Genomic DNA, 18405 nt, shown 5'->3' with positions numbered 1-18405 from the left:
AACAGATCTCAATGGAAGAAGGTTATGTTTACCATGTGGGACATGTAGCATCTACAGCTGGGTGTGTTAGCAGAAAACGGGCACCCTTACATGAGTAATGTGGGTCACAAGGGTCCCGCTGTGTGTTTTCAGCCATTGTGGATGGAAGGACACTCGTGGCCACTCTCGACTCCCTGTGTGCGTGGGTCGAGCAGAGGAGAGGTCACAATCCAAAGCAGCAGCAGCAGTGGACCCAGAATAGTTATTACAAGCTAAATAACAGCTGGTCATTCATCAACTGCAGAGATGTAGTGGTTGCCCAACACATGTCCCATTTCTAACATGATTGCAGATTCATAGTTGCTGTCGTATTACAATTCAAAAGTTTAATCTGCAGTCAGAAATAACAGAATTAAGAGATTCACAATGTAGAAAATGCAGCCGGGGTTGTACCTTTAATCAATAAATTATTGTTCCATTTATCTCTGCGCAAGATAACTGTGGCAACATAAAACCCATTTCAGATAACGACAAACTTTATTACTGGATTTGGACTCTGGTGACTGCCTGCCTTGTTTTTATGTGCACAATAACCTAAAGCTGTCTAAGCTAACAGCCAGACCCTGGGGCACAACATGTAATAAAGCTGAGTGAAAAACAACAGTAAATTGCCTTTATAAGCTGGTGTCATGTGGAAATGATCTGTGGAACGCACTTGAGGCTTCCGCACAGGATGAAATGACATTACTGTATCTGTTTTCCCTTTTCAGGGCTGTCTAGAGCAAAATTATATAATCACACGCCACTTTATTAACCTCGGGGCAGCCGAGAGCTATGGAGGTACAACAACCCCTCTTCAGATATCACTCACCAGGTGGCCTCGAGTGGTAAAGCGAACCAAGTGAATTCAAACAAAAAAAAAGGTTAAAGAGTTGACACTAAAGAGCAAGATTGGTACTTTGTGTTTTGAATCGTGGCAATTCAGCTTCCCTCAGACAGCAGCGTGTACGTCAACAGCTGCTGTCCCTGCTGCCCCCCCTCGCATTGAGATGTGGTGCAGACATTCATGGGCCCCTCAAGATGAATTTAATTACCGGTGGTGATCCATCTCGCGCCGCCCCGGTTTTAATTCAACAGTACTTTGTTTCGACCTAAACCCTGTGAAACTAATGGCTTTCCCATCATCCTCATATACTCGTGTTTTCTGACAATTGGCACGTGTTACCACGCTAACATGCTAACACGCTAACCTGCTAACACGCTAAAATAGTAAACATTACACCTGCTTAACAGCAGCATGATGCGTTGATGTTAGCATTTAGCTCAAGCGCAGCCTCACAGCATGACTGTTGCTGTTCTGTGTGGAGAAGGCTGAGTCAGCAACTTCCAAACTTCCTCTGCTCTGTGACCTGCACCGCCATTACAGGAACAAGCAGCCAAAGGGCAGATTTTTGTCATTGCTGTGAACAGGTCTACAGCTGTTGACAGAAGGTCCCCTAGGACTCCCGTTTCCCTTACTCAACACACCCACCAATCTGACGACACACGCTGACTCTGGCCAACTTCCAAGGAAGATGTAATGGACCATGAAGTGGAAAATCCAAAACTGTTCAAAAGCTTTTGAGAGACTTACCTCTGTGTCCTTCCTTGATTCGTGTTAGTCAGCGTCAGTGTCAGCTCCATTCATACTCTGCGTTGATAATAACATGTATTATTCATCTAGGAGGAGCAAGTGAGATTAAATTATACAATCACCGTCTTCATTGTCATCATCAATCATCTGTTTCTGCTCATGCCAAGCGCTTTCGCAAATTGATGATGAGAATGAGATTGAACCGTAATTATCTTTATCTGGAAGAAGAGGTTGCATCCTGCTTTGAACACTACACTCAGGAAGCTTGTGGCACTTGGGAAGACGGCCTGGTGATTAAAAACAAAAGCATGATTATCGTACCCCTTTCCACTCACCGGCGATACACGCTGCAACGTAATTACCTTGATTAGAGTCGACCGTTTCTTTCGGTGCCAGTTTCTTTAGGCTTAGTGTACAATTTGGGAAACAACTTTTTTTTGCATTGTTTCGCAGAAGCAGTCTTTGCAGCATCAGATGGCATGAAGTGAGATTAAAGGTAAGGTGGTGATATCCTTGACGTGTGGCACTATCTCTTTTCTTGCCTCGCACACTCGTTGTTTCTTTCTCATATTCTGTCTGATCCTCTCTGTGATGCTCTTATCCTCTCTGTGCCCGTCTGCAGGATTAAGCCCACGTATCTTTGGATCATATCCAAGGGTTTGTTGCCTGCAGAAAAGTTACGCGTGATCTGGATCAGGGACCTGGAGTCTATCCTTTTCATAAGATTCATACATTTTTTTCACATTTTCAGGAAATATAAAATGTCTTGCTAAGGGAAAAAGCTAACCAGGCTCTGACACATGAATGTAAAAGTAACATGTAAATGAACCTGTATTGTGACACACAGCACATAGTGGCATTTAACCTGTCCTCGTAGGAGCAGTATACCTTCTCACAGGTTAAACCATCCTGACATGTTGACCAGTGAAAGGAGGTGCCCCCATTTCCAACTGTAGCTTCTGATGCTAGCCGTAACATATCGTGCAACATATCTGTACATTAACGTAGCAGATGATCCGGGAAATGCAAAAAACTTCACGCTGACCCAAACTTATTCTTTCTGCGTTCGATCTCAGGCAGATATTACAGTAGCCGGATGCTAGCTGTAATTTCATATTAAAAGTTAATGGACAGACATAAAAGATTGATTTCCTTTTCTTACTTTCAACAGAAGGCGTGGATGCGTATTGCCCAAAATGATGACATGTACAATACAGATCCTCAAGTTGATAAACAAATTATATCATCCAAAGTTTATCCCCAATCCTAACACAAGCTTGGAATGTCCCATTTGCACACACTGCTATTACTTCTCATTCGTCCTCTCCAGTTTGGCGGCCCGGTGTCACAGCTGGATCTGCACTTGACTCGTCCCTTGCCGTATCAGCGCAATAGAACACCCGGGGAGTACGAAGCCGCCTCTTCAGCTCACTGCCACCCTCGCTCAGCACCGTTCACCTCACATCACCGTGCGCCTGCACTGCGGCCATTACAGCATTCAGTTACCCTGCAGCCACGCGCTGAAGCGCCTGTGTCTGACCTTGGACATGTAACAGATCCCCTGGACAAGGACCTCAGACCTGGTTCTCTGAATGAGTCCAAGGACAAGGCCATTAAACCAGAGATGATGTTCAGGTATTTGTTAGAGGATGAAAATACAATTGAGATGTTAAATCTATCAGGATTTCAGCACGACACGGTTTGTGGTTTCATTTTCGGCATCAAACATCAAAATTGTTTTGCCAGCAGCCACTTTGAAGATGATGTTCACTCACATAAAATATGTCACTTCTTGTAGGGGGTCTGTGTGAATCTGCCTTAGGAAGATGAAGTAATAGGAGCGGAAAGAAGAAGCTCTTTCTCTCCGAGACAATAGCAAGTGAAGGGTTTCCCACTCATGCTTTCTAAACTAAAGCATCCTAAAAATTGCCTCAGTGCAGCATGCATGTCCCAGAAAAAACACAGAAGAAACTACACCAACTGTGTTTTTTAGCACTCCGACTGAGTCAAGTTAAACAACCCAGATCTATCAATCCAGCTCGCTTTACAGCGAGAGGAAAACCAGATGATGAAGAACGTTGTGGTTGGTGTGTCATTCAAACGGGCAATGAAGTGCTCCTCTCATAACAAAGACCACGTCAGACGTGGCCTCGTGGATCAGTGACACCAATAGGTGTCACCTTTCACCCTTCACTCAGCCACAGCCGAACCAACTGAATTTACTTCAATTAGGTGTTATAATGTGTCATTAAAATATATCAGTTGAAGATCAATTTGAAAGGGAATAAAATAGACACTTTAACATTTGACCTCTGTTGCTCTATCGCTCTCTGTCACACAAACACACAAACGCACACACACACACTTAATGCCTCACATAAACTCTATTGATGGAGAAGGTGCTTCAGGGAGGGATACAGCACTGTCAGAGAGCGGCATGCCAGTACTGCATCGTGTGAACTGAGGACAAAGAGCTTTATGTGAGCATGGAAAGCGCTAATTGCATTCACACACACACACACACACACACATACAGCCGCACATCAATTTTAAACGCTTTGAGGGAAAAATACTTTCTTATTTAGTGTACAAGTGCTTAGCCTCTTTTTAGACGTGACCTGTTCATAGAACGGTCTGCACAGATTAGTCCTGTGTGGACTGAAGCGAGCTTTACAATGCTGAATCCCTGAACACTCATTTGTTAGTATTTGCAGGTAGTTGTACCTTGTTCTAAATGGGCAACATTTACTGTTTAATCTGAGAAAAGACTTGCCATTGTTTGAAGTAGTAACACCTATCAATCAAATCAAATCAAATTGACATCAGCACAACATGAGGTTTGCTAACTACTTTTTTAGTTTTCGACCACATCACATCTTCATCATCTTCATTCTCCTGTTCCAGCCTCTCTGTAAAGAGGTTTCGCTCCTTTCTGTTACTTGTAATACAAGCTTGATATGCATGGGTCTTTATTGGACAACAATTTTAACAATTTGTAGCCTAAACAATTTCACAATTCTATTAGATTAAAGGTGAAGAAGGTTTAAGTGTGAAGCAACATAGAGGATGCTAAAACGTTTGTGGATAAAATCATTATAGTGATTAAGTTTCATGTCAACAGTTACTGTGACTACTGAGGGAACAATTTCAGGCAAAGCTTGTTTCTTAACTTGTTTCTTTTATGCTTAAAATAAGACTTTAAAAAAGATCAAATCTATGTTTCAAAATTAGATGAAATTGGTATTGTTCTTCAAGTACACAGAGGCAAGTTGTCAATTTTGATGAAGGTAAGCGGAATGTGAGGAAAACCAGTACCGACCAGGTGAAAACATTTACCCACGAAAGGCCTCCAGAGTGGACGAAGCTTGTTTCATGAAGAGGGGAAATACCCAAATTGCCTCTCTTCTTCTTCATGCTGGGTGTAGCTGGCGAGGCGTTGTTTGTTGTGTGGTGTTTGTTGATTGAAAGGCTCAAACACTGATGGGATGCATCAACAGGATAATATGCAGTGACTTGTTACCAGCTGGAGGTTTTATCTGTGGGTCACCATGGAAGGTGACGGCGAGCATCGTGACTCTTTTTTCCTCCCTGCCTGTCGCTGCGCACAAGGAGCTAACAGACCACATACACTTTCAGGTGTTTTGCATTATGCAAGATTACACTAAAGAACATAAGCTTTCTGAAAGCAACAGATAGGGGCCTAATATTTCCTAACTAGCACTCCAAGTTAAATCTCATTTTAAATCACAATGTCAAACAAAACAAACTTTGTATACACATTTTAGTGTCATCTAAATGATAGAAAGCTGTCAATGTCTTCAACCTGAAGAAGACAGCAGTGGAATGAAGTGTAAAATGTCCCCTGGGTTGTGTCATTCTGTGGCCATGTGTCCTGTTTAATAACAGCTCTGTGTTGGAGATCAAGCCCCTGGTGTGTGTGTGAGAGGAGTGCTGGCAGCAAGCTGCTCGCTAAATGACCCTCTCTCTGTGCTTTGTCCCAGGTAACATAATGGAGTAACTGTGTAAGGCACTTTGATGCGTCAGTCCTTCTCGGGGGAGTCCGACAGCGACACTGGTGTTCTCGTCACCTTGTGAGTCTGCGTGGCGTCGTGGCCCCTGGTGGTCCTGGAGACTCCTGATGCAGCAGAGAGACGAGTTCTACGCCAGCTGTTTATATTCCTGAAGACAGATTTTGTTGAGTCGCAGTTGTGCAAGATGCAGTGAAAACACTTTGAAGGTTTGTAGTTGAGATTAAAATGAAGGCCGCTTTCAAAGATAGGTGCGGTCAGATCAAGGGAGCTTGAGTTAGGGGCCAGGAAGCGGGGACTTCAGGACTCTGACCCTTTTTGGCGTTGCGGCGAGTGGGATCCAGTTGCAAAAGGGTCTCAAGAGTAAATATTCTTTGGTATTTCTACAGAGCAGAATACATTTGTAGCCTGAGTCTGAATGTAGCGATGAGTGAGCAAAACCATACACAACCTCACAGAAACCTCTCTGTTGTGCCTGCACATTACACACAATCACATTATGCGTTAGCTAATTGTATATCACATTAGCATTTTTCAGGTTTGTTTGGTTTGTTGGAAACAGAATCAAATTTTGACATTACACTTCAAATCATGAAAAAGTTGAATATTTCTTATATTTGCTGGAACCCGACTAATGTGGATTAAACTCTCTCAAAAAGCCATTTGAGAGCAAAATTACAGGCCTAACCTCATTTTGCTGGAACCAGAGATAATGCATTTGAATTTAATAGGTATTAAATGTCTCCAGTTATGTGACGGCTTAATTGTTATCATTTCATGTAGCGAAAGGCTTCCCACAGCTTTCATTATGTCAAATTATTGAGAAATATCATATCCGTGAATTCACACATTGTTGTTTTCTCCCGCTCCCACAATGGACACATAATATTGCAGCAGCTTATTCGAGCACAGACTATAATAACTGAAACTTTCAATTGAGTTCATACATTTTCTACACAGCGCACTGAAAACCATAGAACACAAATTAACAGCTTCTTTTTTTTGTGAAGAAATAACTATTAATGATGCTTTTCAATCTTGCAGTAAATATTCATTTCGCGAGGAATGATGGCAATAAGTCACTTTTTTATCACCATTTCCTCAGCAGTGTGCTGGAACCAGTGAACATGCTGGAGCTGAGGCACAAGTAGAGGAGGCCGAGCTGCTCTCAGCAGGCTGCAGCACTGTGTGGTGCCTGAGGTGTGGTGACATGATGCGAGCTGACAGGTGGCACCATGGGTAATAGGGCTAAAACTTCCATCATGCAGCCTGCTGGGGTCTCGTCCTGCCTCTCTGACCAAACCAGAAGTGCACATCTTCTTACCACACTGTAATTAAAAGCTGCAGGATGGTCACGGCTATGATATAGCTTTGAGGTTTGGAGTGAGTCAAATTAACTTGGATCTAAAGCCAAGGGCTGTTTGCACACAGTAGGTATCTTATTTTGAAAAGATTTGGATTAGCTGCAGAGGCAGCTGTGGCATCTTGTTGATTTTGAGACGGATATGACTCACCGTCTCAGAGCCACTTGAAATAACCTGATGCTCATGTGAACAGTGAGACAGCTTAAAAAGTTGAACTGTACTTTTTGTAGGTTTATTTAGAATATAAAATCCAAATGGATGGTCCAAACCCAAATATTTCTTGCATTTATTTCTTTATTTTTTTCCATCAAAAGAAATGCACAGATCCGCAAAGCTACTACATATAAATGGCCATACAATAGCAATTACATATTTGTTCTGTTTGAAAGTGATCAGTAAATTCTGATGAGTAATTTTTACACTTTGTACCTTGAACATTTGCAGTTGGGCTGCATTCAGCAAATAAAAATCTGTCAAATCAAACAAATGCTTTTGAAAAATGAGAAAGTTCAGCCACAAACTACGTATCCGGACAGCTACTTGTTACTGCTCCAGAAGAATTACTGTACTTACATACAATAAAGAAGAAACAAAGGTTTTGCATAGCTTCATTGTAATGTAGATACAGTACTGTAAGGCACTTCATGAAAAAATTAGGCATTTTTTTATCCTACATAATAAACCTTTTTGCCACTTCATTCTAAAACTGTATCTCAATATGCAAGGTTACAACATCTGGAAATAAAAACTTCTCACGTCACATTTTTTGCGCACAATGTAAATCTACTGAACTCCTCCACTTTTCTTTTGGCATTAAGTCTCAAGTTCAACATTCTCAAAATATTGAAGTTGGGTTCTTGTGCATAATATGACTGACACATTGTCCCATAACCCCACACAACCCAGTGTTTCTCAAAAAGACAAAAAAAAAAATTGTGCAATGACTTGGGGTTATGTGGAGTAAAAGGCAACACGCTGTCAAAGACGAGTCCCAAAAACATAAAACTAAATGTCTGGGAAAGTTACATATCGTATCCTCATAGACTGGCACTGACACGGGTAGGAGACATTTCTCTTTTTTGGATAAAAAGAGTAGTTTGGTCTCTCCTCCGGCCAGCCTGAAGCAGTGGAGGGATGCCGGTGTTGTAGTCCAGCAGCTGTTTGTAGAACCACGTGTCCCAGCAGCCCACTGAAGAAGAAGAGAGGTAAAGAGGAAGCATCGGCTCTAGCCAAGCTGGTCTTCGTACTGTTTGCGGAAGCAATCTCCCGCTGGGAAGAAGTCCCAGCAGCGCTCCTGGTACATCTTCCACACGTATGACTCCTGGACGAGGGCACACATACATGGACATCATGTAAACCGTTTGGACATAAACCAAAATGTATGTGCATTCAAAAATAGACAATGAACAATGACATTATTTCACCTCAAAGTGTGATGTGAAAAATGCAGTTTTCATGCTGCAAGAGCTGCAATTTTAATTATTATTTAAATCATCAACTATTTTATTAAAGTGTTAAAGTTTAAGTTGATAATCGTTGACTTTTATGTTCAGTAGTTAGTTGACAAATTTATGCCACAAATGTACTCAGCTGTAGTCGAATATTAGGAATTCTGTAAGCTAACAAAACAACAGAAACATAATTGTATCATTTTTTTTTTTTAATATGCTTTCAATTCCTGTCTGTACATGTTCCTTAAAAGAAAATTGTTTTATTATTATTTTTTTTACTAATGTTGAATCTCAATTTCAGGCCGGTAGCAAGCAGGCAGCTACGTAGTTGTGTTGTATAAATGACAGAAGTGGTGAACACTTTTATACAAAATGTCACCGTTGTTTTAAGCGCATCACGTTATTGTTTTACTTTTTAGGATTCAGGGCTTTGAAGCCGTTAAACCTGACTTGTCACTTTTATCGTGAATGAAAATATGCAAGTGGCACTTTTCCATTTCAAGAATGTATTTGAATATCGTCAATAAATGACAATTTGTTGAACACAAATGTAATATCCTAATAAAGATGAGCTGAATTGGTCAATTGTTCTGTGGAAAACTGAATTGAAACAACAAGTAACTGCTTCAGGTCTATAATTCTATACGTAGAGAAACAAGATATTTTTGTGAAAATGCTTATCCAACTTATTCAATACAATAAAAAATACAGTTGTGCAGTTCATTAAAAGAAAATGAATCACAATTCAAATCAAAAATATTCCCCAGAAACATCGCAATTAGAAATTTCCCCTCAATCACGACAATAAATTGGACAGCGGCAGGATAACAATTGTTATAATTCCATTATTTTGGGTTGCAGATGGCTCAGAGAAAGGTCATTAGTGTAATCGCACTGTACCTGGCCCGTGTGCTCTGTCTCGTCCTTGTTGATAAGGTACATCAGGAAAAACCTATTGAGAAAGCCAGACAAAACTAAAATGTCACACCAAAAAAAAAGCATGACAAGCTCTCACATTCTCCTACACATCTGATTTCTCCAACATCACATTAACAGAAAATGTCACATTCTGTGTTACTTGGGACAATTTCTGACAGAAGTGTCAAACACAGAAACATCAGCAGATCACCTGTTGTTTGACCAAATCAAGTGTAAATGTCAATTGTGCCCATTATCTCAGTGGGTATCGTAGCCTGACAAATAATGATGAATACTGGATGAGAGCACGCTATCACAAACCTATTTTCCAATAAAGTTCATAGCATTAAATAGTAATGAAGCAACATAATGAGGTCACTCTCGTATCCTCTGGCCAGCTGACTGTGAGAGCAAATGGACTGAGACTTTCTACTGTCACGGGCATTACACTGAAACACGGGGTAAGCGAGGAGTGCGGGGGAAACACAGGCAGATGGAACGAATACCTGAAGGGATCTAGTGTTCTGGATCACTGCGGCTATTAGCGGCTTTGGCCCTGATGCTGCGGTAACGTGCTAGAGCCATCAATCAGGTGGTTCAATTACAGAAAGGATGCAACGCATGTTGGTGACAGACGATTATCATCATCATCATTATCATCGTGCTTATTTGCATTCAAAAAGGTTGTATAAAATGCTCGAACGCAGGATACTTACAGGTAGTTGGCCAAGTTGTGCTCTTGTAAGGTGTGAGTCTCAAAGCCGTGAGGCGTTGTGTCAAAGTAGTCGTTACCGATCCCACAGATGAAACATTTGGTCTGAGGGCAGAAGGTGAAACGATAAGAACATCTGCTCTTTTTGGACATCTGTATTTATAAAAGAGGCACTCCCCTGATTTTGCACATAAGGGGCAGTTTACTTGATTAACAGTTGTATGAAGTCTTTCAGAAAAACAACAATTATAATGATGTCATCTGGGCTAACTTCATTCACTCGTTTTTTTAACTAAATATTTATTTAGTTAATCCCATCTCTTGAATCTTTTAATGAATCTGCGCCGAATTCATAAAGCCTTCTAGTACAAAAAGTTACTTTTAGTCAAACATTTCCATGAATATTTCCTTACAGTTTAGACAAGATCTGCAAAAAAATAATTTCTCACAACACTAAGATAATTGGCAACTGTAAAAATGCTTCTGGTTTATAGATTTACATCCCAACCGATGCTGCTATATAAATCGATTGGCCAGCAATCACATCCATTATGCACCATTAGTATCAAATGGATTAAGGGCTTAAATGACCAGCATGGTGAATCAACATTAGCAAATAAATGTAACGACTAGCAGCATGTGAAGAGGGAACTGCACAAGAGGCTTTTTTTTTTTTTTTAGGCTACTGTTAAAATAGGCCTGTGACCTACAATTGATTAACAAAGATGTGCATTAAAATAGCATTCATGAATACTCCATGACTGAAAAGAGACTAAATTATATGATGCTGCCGATTTCACTGTCCATTCTATGAGATTACCACTGTGGGTGCTTTGTTCTTTTTTTCTTTTGATTGATCAATCACACCTCTTGAGGTAAAGTGAGATAATTTACAACATACAATAGTGTATGTACTAATTAATCTAATATTATACAATATAAATATGATTGCATTCCTCAGTTCATGTTAAAAAAATACAATCATACAATTATCTGCTTGACTTTAGTAAATGTCACAATTACATAGTAAACACCCCCTCCTCCTTCAGCACTGCAGTATGGGTGAAAATCAACTGGACTCTCACCTCCATGTCCTCTTTGACTTGTTCCTGCTGGTCTCTCAGCTCTCCAAAGGCATCAATGATCAAACCTGCGACCACAAAGGATTTCCTGTGAGCACATCATATACTGTACCTGTGAAACCACTATGCTACACCCTTCACTTCCTAACGATACAGTATGAAGTGTCATGTGGAGCTACTCCTGTGATGAGTATTGCAAAGTCTGTGTGGAATATCAGCGTCTTTGTATTACCCTGGATGATGGCCAGGAGGATGACGATGACGAAGAAGAAGAAGGTGATGTCAAATAGGATGCGGTAGAGCTCATAGGGGTCACCCGCTGGGTCCTCGATCTCATCCCCAATGCCGCCTCCTGCTCTCACCCCAACGTACATGTGGAACAGGTAACACTGTGAAAACACACAGGGAGGGTGAGTGCGTTGGGATCTCAATGTTTCTCTAATCAATAAAACACGTGATTGATACTTACAGTCATCATGTCATCACACTTCATGTCCGGTTCGTCCTCGTCCTCGCTCTTGTTGTAGAACTTCCTGAAGAAGTTGAAGGCCACCACAGTGTAGAGATAGACCACGACTGCCAGCAGGCCCACTGTCAACACCAGCTTTAGAGAAACGCAGATGGCAGTCAGTGAAATGTCACCACCGACTTCCTGTCTATTTATGTACATGGGTGTAGAAACACACAAAACAGAGCTGCCAGCTCTCATTCCTTGTCTGTGTGAAACGCAATGGGAATGCTGGCGGCGACCGAAGAGCAGGCGGTGCGAAGGGAAGAGTTCAAATGAGTGGAAGGGATGAGTAGTAACAAATCCCACACACATATCAGTTTTATATTTATATAAATAAATGTTTATGTCTAACGTAAAACTCCATTTAGACGCAGCGCCCTCACTGCGCAAGCAGCAGTAAACTGCACTTGCATCGACGATGCGATTGATCTCCACGCAGATTCCTCGAGGCCTCGGCATTTGGAGGGATTTCCACCCTTTGAGATTGTGACATTAAATTCTGATTTGTGCCTCGAGGCAGTTCACATGAGAATCCCCTGCAAGAACAGACATTCAGCTTTGGGAGTGAGCCATTTGAACTCAAATGTCAAAGAATACTGGGTCTAAATTCACATTTACAGTACGTATCCTTACTTCCTCCACTTGTATCTTTTCCTTTTGCCTTCGTTCAATCAATTATCATGAAGGAGAGATGTAATTATTGGATGTAAAGATACACAAACAATATTCATTAGATGACACATTCTTGCTTAAACAAGCATCATTTTAACATGATGATCCTTTACAACATGTTGAACAGAAGGTGACAGGAGAACCATGCACAGGGTTGAGTGCAGAGAAACATATGTCTCCCAGGAATTGGTAGAGCAAGTCAGAGTTCAACGGTGAGTAGGATTACGGAGGAGACCAGAGACAAAATTGAAGTGGACACCCATGTTGGTAATATCTTAGCATGTTAAGGTTTATTACTCTGATGGTCAAGGACGTTAAAAAAATGCTTGTTTGTGAAAATATTAGGAAAATTAAAAATAAATCCTGTAGCGTACACAATTCTATTTAAAGTTGCCTCAATTATCTCTTTTCTTGTTGAAAATAATCCATTAAAAATAAAAGCCATGGTTATCTTCTGTCTTGGGTAAAAAAAGGACATTTATTTATTCAAATGAGACGTAGATATATTGTGGTATGATTCACCAACATGCTTAACATTAATAAAAACGCCATCAGGGGGGCAGGATTACGGAAACTGTAATAAAAGTGTCTTGTGGTTGCACAAAAGAGAATTAACAGGAGGTGGTTACAACACAACTGACTCTGCAGGGACCCCTGCTGCTTGGCAAAAGACCTGCATCCTCCTTACCTGTTTGCCGTTGTGTGTGACAGAGGAGAGGATGGTGCGCAGGGTCTTGAACCCCATGGCGATGTCCAGCAGATGAGCAGCGAAGAAGAAGTTGTTGTAATGGCCAAGGATGGACATGGTGGTGTACCACACGAGATACAGGAAGGACTGGCAGAGACACAACATGAGAAGTTGATCTGAATGACGTGTTGGGTCATAATACCAAGCAAACATTCCACCCATCCATCAAATGATCCACTCTGCCATCCATAAAACCTCAAAACAGAGAACTGACTCATGCCGGTCTTCAAACTTACGTTGTCTGTAAACACCACCCCCATTTTCCACACGTGGTACTTTGTGTCGATTGAGCTCAACCTGGCCAAAAATGAAAATGTTGATATGAGGGTCTCATATTTTCTATTCGACCTCTATTCAAGCATCCATTCGAGCCTGATTGATCTTTATCTGTCTAATCTCTCACCATGACACCAGTGAAGCCTCCTTGGCAACCGTTTCCTCTGTAGGGTTGAAATCCAGGGCACTCTTATCCATCCCCAGCAGCTCTGCTATCCTCTCAGCTCCATACAGGTCGCCATACTTTTTGATTACCTAAAAATAGCAGCAAAATGGATGCAAAAGTACTCAAGTAAGTATCACCAGATGGATTTGTGATGTGTTTGCAAAACAGATTACACAAATAAATAAGCTTACTTTGCGTTTGACAAATTTATCCCAGTAGTTGTTGGGGAAGGAACTGTTAAAAACAGCAAAAAAAACAACAAATCAGCAATTCTCTTTTTTTTTTTATATAAAAGACAATGACTTAATAGTTATACTGCAGGTGACTCACGGAGTATTGATGACCAGTCTGTCCCATTGTCCTTTGATGTCGTCATCTGATGGCTGCTCTGTGATGTAAAGGCCGGCGAACTCCAACTTCCTCGCTATCTCCTTCTCACGTTTGAAGACTACCAGCGGCACCTTGGACAGAAAGGGAACGTGGCTGCATCATTAGTGCAGTGAAGGAAATAACATACAGTTACATACATTATCGTGAGTGATATCTCCATGTGGTGTATACGGTCTGTCCAAAGGCGACAGGAAGTGCATGACTGTGTGTGTGTGTGTGTGTGTGTGTGTCAGCAATCACAACACACAAATGCTGATACTGAAAGAGAAAAACTGAAAAAAAACACTGTTGATATATTACAAAAGATGTTTAAAAATCTTGTTAAACATGTTTATTGTTCCTATTTTTGTTCATGTGAAGAAATGATGAATTAATGTAGGAAAATAAAATAACTTATGGCTGTTTGTACAATAAAAATACTAAATGTGATGTAAAAACAAAATGTAAGTCTATTTAATTGTCAGTTTGTGTTAACGTACCTTCAGGTAGTAGTATCCCACCACACACAGGAATGATATGATCGTGTGTAGAATAGCCAGACAGCGAAGCGTTGGCGCCATGTAACCTGTGCTCTCCTGCAGGACGAAGTACTCAAGGGCACCATCATCTTCCTCCTCCCCAGCTCTGCCTCGACCATTCCAGGGATCTTCATCATCTGCGTAATCACCTGTCACCTGGAAGACGATAAAAAATATATTTACCAAAGCTCATTCAATCCTGATGCTGTATACAATGATGTACACCTAATTAGACCTTCATTTCAAGCTTACTTTGTAGAAGAGCAGAATGAAGTTGATAGCAAAGGCGACAAAAAGCGCCAGGAATCGGAGGTTGTAGAAGTTTCTGGCCAGGTAATTCTGTGAGAACAATACATTTTTCATAAGTTATATATATATGCAACAAGCAGATTTGTATTATCTTTATTCTCATAGTTCTGGTCACATTTCTTTAAGACAGCTGAGGGAAACATCTGACCAGCATCTTGGTTTGGTAGACCTCCAAGCCAGCGAAGAAGCTGGCCATGAAGACCTCCGGTAGTTCTTTCTTCGGGCCGAGCCTCTTCTTCATGACTTTTTTCACCACTATTGGGTCGGGAGGGGGTTCGTCTTTCGCCTTGTCGGGGTCTTTCTTCTCACCATCTTCTGAACTGCAACATGAATTTTGTTATTAATGGCCGACAAATTCATACTGCTGCAAAGTAACGAATGTACCTTGTGACCTATGAGCATATTTAAACCAGAGTGTCACCCATACATCACTTCCCATCAGGACTTAAATTCTGTTAAATATGTTATATACTTAAAGCATTTCTTTGGAGAACTTGAAAATGTTTGAATGTAAAAAATAAACTGTGGCATCAACACATTACAATAAACTGTCGTTGGGTCATGTTTAAACATCCTAGAATCACACAGAAGATGTATCAATTGATCCACTGAGAAAGAGCAATGAACCAACTAAAAACACTCACTCTCCTTTCTCTGAATCCGATTTGTGGTCTCCATTCACAGCCTTCTTTTCAGCCAACTATAAGAAATACAATGTTTTGACCATCAATCACTAAAACAGTGTGTTCTGATTATATATCACGAAAAGGTTTAGGAATATAATATTCAACTGTATGTGTTAACTGTATGTGTTAACATGGGCACTGACCTGCGCCTTCTTCTGCCTGACGGCACTAGCAATGGACGGAGCGTCCCCAACCACCACCTCAGACACATCCCCCAAACCTGGCTCTGCCCCGTGCTTTCCCTCCTTCTTGGGCTGTATGTTCAGCAGCTCAGCCATCAGGTCTGCCTCTGCTGCATCTCCCTGCGCCATCTGACCCATCTCCGCCAACGCAGACGCTTCACTCGCCTCCATCTTTTCCATCTCCAACACGTCTCCGTGGATCCCAAACTGCGTGGGGTCTGGCATGTTTCCCAAAATGTCCGTGACCTTCATGTTCTTGGCCCCTTCAACGAGGCCACCCCCAAACATAGTGGTCCACAAGATATGGAAGAAACCCCAAACTAGGCTGTAGACAAAGTGAAAGAGGCCCGTGATGATCATCCAGAAGAAAGAAAAGAAGCCTCGCACCATCTCCTTTATGCTCATCTTCCTGAATTTCCTGTATTGCCGCCTCATGCTCTTTAGAGTGAGCAGCTGGCGGAAGTGACAGAGGCTTTTTTTCAGGGAGATGCAGGCAACTGTAAAAGCAGAAGAAGACTCCAGCATCACAATCTCCTCCTCTTCCTCTTCCTGGTTTTCCACCACGATCTGCTTGTCTTCCTCATCTTCCTCTGGACGCTCCACTGGGTCCGGCTCTGAAATTTGAGAAGCTAACTGCATCTCAAAGATTGTGTCCTCGCAGAAGTTGACAAACAGTTCCATCTTCTCGCTCTCACCGCCTTCGTTGACGACATCGAAGATGAACTGCCGCTTTGACTCTTTCACCTGAGGCTTTTCCCACTGGGTGCGACTCGACTCACTGATCTCAAAGTAGACTCTCTCGATGCGCTTAGCTCCACCCATGATTTCAATACGACCGAGGTAAGGCTCAAAGTAGCTGAGGACGCTCTCAGCCAGGTCGAGGAATGTTGAGAGGCGAGCATCATGAGGCATATGCTCAGAAAGATTAGTCAGCAGCACAGCTACATTGAAGCCAATGTCCTTGGCGGGCTCATGAAATCTCTCCACAAACTGCTCGTAGTTGAACATGTCGTTCTCGTCAGCCTCAGCGCAGGAGAGAAGAAACTCGATCTCAGACTGTGAATACTGTTTCTGGTTCTCCATGGACTTTTGGAAATCTTTCTTAGAGATGACCCCTTTCCTCTCAGGGTCGTATTCCTTGAAGCTGTCCGAGGTGGTCAAGTCCTTTAATTTGAGGAACATGTCGAAAAACTTAAGGATCATCTCCACGTTGCTGGAAGATTCCACCAAGGTGTCCACCATCTGTTTGCCAATAGTACCATTGACAACATTACCTGTGAAATAATGGAGAAAGAGACACACACAAGGTCAGTACACACAATGACAATAACAAGCCGCAATAATCCATGCAGATTAAACTAAACTGCTTTGGTAAATATTTAATTACATTCCACAAAAACAAAGCTGTTTGATGAAAGTCATAGAAGAGACAATATCCTTGCAAACTAGTGTTGCTGGGGTCATATGTTCATATGGTGAATCATGAAAAAGTAAACCTTCGAGAAGAGAGAGCATCATGACGATCATGTCCTTCTGCAGGTCCAGAAGCTCCTTTAATAATTCAATCTGGCTGGAGTCCTGTGAGGAGAAAGACAAAAATGGGAAACCTTGCGACACACGACAGTATATCATGCAGACTACTGAAGGCCATCCTGTCTAATATCCCTGAGAGATCAAGACTGCCTCAAGTTGTGGGGACCCACAATGGCCATGCTGGGGCCCAGAAGGGCTTTCTGGAAAACGTCCATCCATCATCACCAGAGTTAATGTTATTTTACTGTCTAAGAGCAGATGGCTGGGTCAGTCTGACTCATTTAGGGTCTCAATGGAGTCTGTATTCAGCATGCAATAAATCTGAGGCGTACTTTGATGCGCTAAATTCAAACCCTCCACCTGTGCTCTCCCTCATACTAGCCACTACTGTCGTTTCTGATGACCATGAGATAGGGTTAGGCTGCCGGATTTCATCCCCTTCCTGGATTATTGGGCATGGAGGAAATATAGATGATGGAGTCATACATCGTATAGCTGAGTGGAATGGCATATGTGATTGTAATGCAGTAGACCTGAGGCTATCACTGAGTCTGGAGAGACCTCTAGTGGCTGCAGATAGAGCAAAGGAGCCTGATGCTGACAAAGACACACATTGGTGGATGGAGTATTCAGATTTGACCTTAAGTAGCAATACTACAATTCAAAAGCAAATTCCTCCATTTAACACTTTTTTTTGGAGCCAAATGATTAATACACATAACAAACAGTTAAAGCACTTGAATGGCATGTGGCCTAACACTTTCCCATGATCACATTTCAGCCCATACATACAAACCCTTTCCATATGATTCTAGCAGCGTTCCTCGGTTGCATGTCACACCACCATCTCTCTGTAATTTCCTTATATATCTATACAATAAAACTCTAGAAAGACAAGAAGATGATCTTTTTCATAAATTCAATCTAGCCGTTGATGTAGTGGAACTAATGTCACCACTTAATAAACTCATGGGTACTTTAATCTCTAAAGCAGTATCATCATCCTATTTTATTTTATGGACTGCGGGAGATAGCCGGAGAACCCGGAGGGAACCCTTGCTGACACGGGGAGAACCCGGGTCCCTTATGCTGTGAGGCGACTCTGCTGACCAGGACACCGCCATGCAGCCCTGCAACTATACTAGTAGCCGCCAAATAGTGGATCGTAAACGGAAATACAGTTTAGAGGTACAAGGACCTCAAAACTGTCCTTCAGTACAGTACAAAAACATAGCACCACCACTTTA

At 41.7% G+C, this 18405-nt stretch overlaps 1 protein-coding gene across 15 annotated transcripts in view; it reads right to left on the bottom strand.

The window, feature by feature from the left end:
• Nucleotides 1-7280: 7280 nt before the first annotated feature.
• Nucleotides 7281-18405, bottom strand: part of LOC137787478 (ryanodine receptor 3-like) — a 93600-nt gene continuing 82475 nt past the window's right edge. For all 15 annotated transcript variants that reach the window (XM_068579962.1, XM_068579958.1, XM_068579961.1 and 12 more), the window contains 17 exons: nucleotides 17122-17203; nucleotides 15587-16899; nucleotides 15402-15457; nucleotides 14906-15077; nucleotides 14701-14787; nucleotides 14410-14604; nucleotides 13871-14001; nucleotides 13732-13774; nucleotides 13502-13629; nucleotides 13335-13395; nucleotides 13039-13185; nucleotides 11637-11771; nucleotides 11400-11556; nucleotides 11171-11235; nucleotides 10090-10190; nucleotides 9356-9407; nucleotides 7281-8325 (listed from right to left, as the gene is read on the bottom strand). In XM_068579962.1, the coding sequence (XP_068436063.1) occupies nucleotides 8230-8325; nucleotides 9356-9407; nucleotides 10090-10190; nucleotides 11171-11235; nucleotides 11400-11556; nucleotides 11637-11771; nucleotides 13039-13185; nucleotides 13335-13395; nucleotides 13502-13629; nucleotides 13732-13774; nucleotides 13871-14001; nucleotides 14410-14604; nucleotides 14701-14787; nucleotides 14906-15077; nucleotides 15402-15457; nucleotides 15587-16899; nucleotides 17122-17203 (3021 nt within the window). In that variant the 3' untranslated portion in view covers nucleotides 7281-8229. The remainder of the gene's footprint in view (nucleotides 8326-9355; nucleotides 9408-10089; nucleotides 10191-11170; nucleotides 11236-11399; nucleotides 11557-11636; nucleotides 11772-13038; nucleotides 13186-13334; nucleotides 13396-13501; nucleotides 13630-13731; nucleotides 13775-13870; nucleotides 14002-14409; nucleotides 14605-14700; nucleotides 14788-14905; nucleotides 15078-15401; nucleotides 15458-15586; nucleotides 16900-17121; nucleotides 17204-18405) is intronic.

The sequence above is a fragment of the Clinocottus analis genome, unplaced genomic scaffold, assembly GCF_023055335.1.
Source record: "Clinocottus analis isolate CAN_PGR_092001 unplaced genomic scaffold, fCliAna1.0.p SCAF_17, whole genome shotgun sequence".
Classification (NCBI taxonomy): Eukaryota; Metazoa; Chordata; class Actinopteri; order Perciformes; family Cottidae; genus Clinocottus; species Clinocottus analis.
The sequence above is the reverse complement of the archived record's forward strand: the minus strand, read 5'-3'. Positions and strand labels throughout refer to the sequence as shown.